Below are 2,387 nucleotides of genomic sequence, written 5' to 3'. Positions count from 1 at the left end.
GCCAGGTCGAGTAGTCCATTTCTCGGATGAACCCCGCTTCTAGCAAGCTGGCCATTTGCCTGGCCACCTCGTTAGCTCTCTTTTGGGACATCTTTCTTCTTCTCTGTGCCACTGGTTTAGCCTTTGCCTTCACAGCCAGGTGGTGTGACATGAACTGAGGGTTAATCCCCGGTATGTCGGTTGGGGTCTAGGCGAACAGATCGCCATTTGCTCGAATCATCTCCACCAATGGCTTTTTCAAGTTCTGGGGGAGGTTTCAGCTCACAAAGGTGAACTTGTCTTCTGAGTCACCCACCCTGAACTTTTTGAGGTCTCCTTCAGGTTCCGGTCTCGGCTTGTCGTCGACCCTAGCATCTAGATCAGCTAGGAAAACCCCAGATGCATCCTTTGACTTCTTCCTTAGGAAGAGGCTGGCATTGTCGCACGCGACCGCCGTTTCGAAATCTCCCCTGATGGATCCCACTAACCCATCGTCAGTCACAAACTTCATCATCAATAACTTGGTACATATTACCGCTCTGAACTCATTGATTGTTTTCCTTCCCAAGATAAGGTTGTAAGCCTTGGAGTCTCTTAGAACAATGAACTCCGCCATTAACGACCTCTTTCCTTGACATCCTCCTATAGAGACCAGTAGGGAGACTATTCCATCATGCTTGATAAAGTTATCCCCTAAGCTGACCACCCCGTGCTGGTGGGTTTTCAGGTCGGCTTCTCGGAGGCCCAGAGCTTCGAACACGTTTTGGAACATGATGTTCGAGTCGGCTTCGGTGTCAACGAGGATTCATCTGACTAATCAAGTTTCCACTCCTGCCGTGATCACCATGGAGGGGTTCTCCGGTACGTCGTGGAACCACTGGTCCTCTGGTCCATATGATATTGTCGAGACTCTCCTAGAGGAAGGCACAGGACTAGATGATGATACTGCCAAGATTTTGGCATCTTTTTTGTCGCGTTCACTGTCCTCGTCGGGTTCGTGCCTTGGTCTCATGGCGTGGCTCCTGTCGTCTTCAGATCGGTCGCGATCTCGTCTCTTGGGTTCTCTTATGAGGTGAGAGAACTCCGCCAGCTTACCTTCCCGGATCGCCTGCTCTAGAGCATCCTTCAGGTCGAAGTAATCTTGGGTTTTATGGCTGAAGCCCTTGTGGTAGTCACAGTAAAGGTTCTTGTTCCCTCCAATTCTATCCTTGAGCTGGCGAGACTTCGACAAGATGCCCTTGTCGGCTATCTGCTGGTACACCTCGACGATCAGGGCTGTCAGGGGAGTGTAATTAGTGAACTTCCCTACCCGGGGGAACGGCTTGAAGGCTTTAGTTGGCCCTCCGTCCTTGGAGTGCTCCTTAGGCCTTTTCCCGTTACCGAGCTGATGAGCAGGGTGATAGGCGGGCTGCTGCTTGTTGGCTGCCATGACTTGGCTAACCTCCTCGTCGTTGATGTACTTCCTAGCCACATTTTGGATTTCTTGCATCGTTCTCACGGGCTTGATGGTAAGGTGTTTTCTGAAATCGTCGTTCAACAGCCCATTTGTCAGACACAAGTTGGTCACCGAGTCGGTCAGGCCGTCAATCTCCAGGCATTCATCATTGAACCTATCCAAATACTTCCTGGTCAGTTCCCCGCTTCTCTGCGTCACCCTTAGCAAGTTGATCGGGTGCTTCGCTTTGGCAATACGCGTGGTGAACTGAGCCAGAAAAGCGCGGGTTATGTCCGCAAAGGTTGTCACAGAGCCTTGGGGGAGAGCATTGAACCAGCGGATTGCCAGCCCTGCTAAGGTCACGGGGAAGGCGCGACACCTCACTTAATCACCCACACCTTCCAGATTCATCCTGGCCTCAAAGGCCGTTAGATTTTTCTGGGGTCCCTGGGACCCGTTGTATCTCATGTCCGTTTGCTTATTGAAGTGCTTCGGTAGCCGGACCTCAAGAATGGAGTGGTGAAAAGGGGTTGCCCCCATGATCACAGGGTGTCACTTTCTCCTTGGTCTTTCTCTGCTATCTTCTCGGTTTTCCTCTTTGGTGTGTCTCGCTCGAGGTTGATTGTAGATTATAAGGTCTTGCCGTCTCCTCGGCACCTCTCTACTCTCCCCTTGGCTTTCTGGATCAGACTGGGAGGTCGGTGTGCATCTGGAGCAGTCTCTTCAGGGACTTCTCCCTCTAGTTTCCCCCTCTTTTGAGGAGACCGGGAATGATGCTGCCTCAGGGCGAGCTGGTAGCGCTCTCTGGTTTCTAGCTCCCGCTCCAGGTTCTACACCCTGTGGCGCAGTTCCTGCATTATTCTAGCGCTGTTGCTCTGCGTTCCTCCGAAGGGACGCCTTTCCTGGGAACGGGAGGGAAACTCATCCCGTCGAGGGGGGGGGGATCTCGTGTGTTCACGGGAGGAAGCCAAGG

General features: G+C 52.5%; 1 protein-coding gene across 1 annotated transcript; it reads right to left on the bottom strand.

Annotated features, from left to right (window-relative positions):
• Nucleotides 1–796: 796 nt before the first annotated feature.
• Nucleotides 797–1,954, bottom strand: LOC112721478 (uncharacterized). Its single transcript, XM_025772538.1, has 2 exons — nucleotides 1,813–1,954; nucleotides 797–1,728 (listed from the first exon to the last, which is right to left on the bottom strand). The coding sequence occupies exons 1-2, from the start codon at nucleotides 1,952–1,954 to the stop codon at nucleotides 797–799; spliced, it is 1,074 nt and encodes a 357-aa protein (XP_025628323.1).
• Between the last annotated feature and the right edge of the window lie 433 nt (nucleotides 1,955–2,387).

The sequence above is a fragment of the Arachis hypogaea genome, chromosome 11 (genome assembly GCF_003086295.3).
Source record: "Arachis hypogaea cultivar Tifrunner chromosome 11, arahy.Tifrunner.gnm2.J5K5, whole genome shotgun sequence".
Taxonomy (NCBI): domain Eukaryota; kingdom Viridiplantae; phylum Streptophyta; class Magnoliopsida; order Fabales; family Fabaceae; genus Arachis; species Arachis hypogaea.
This window is presented reverse-complemented; position numbering and strand designations above follow the sequence as displayed.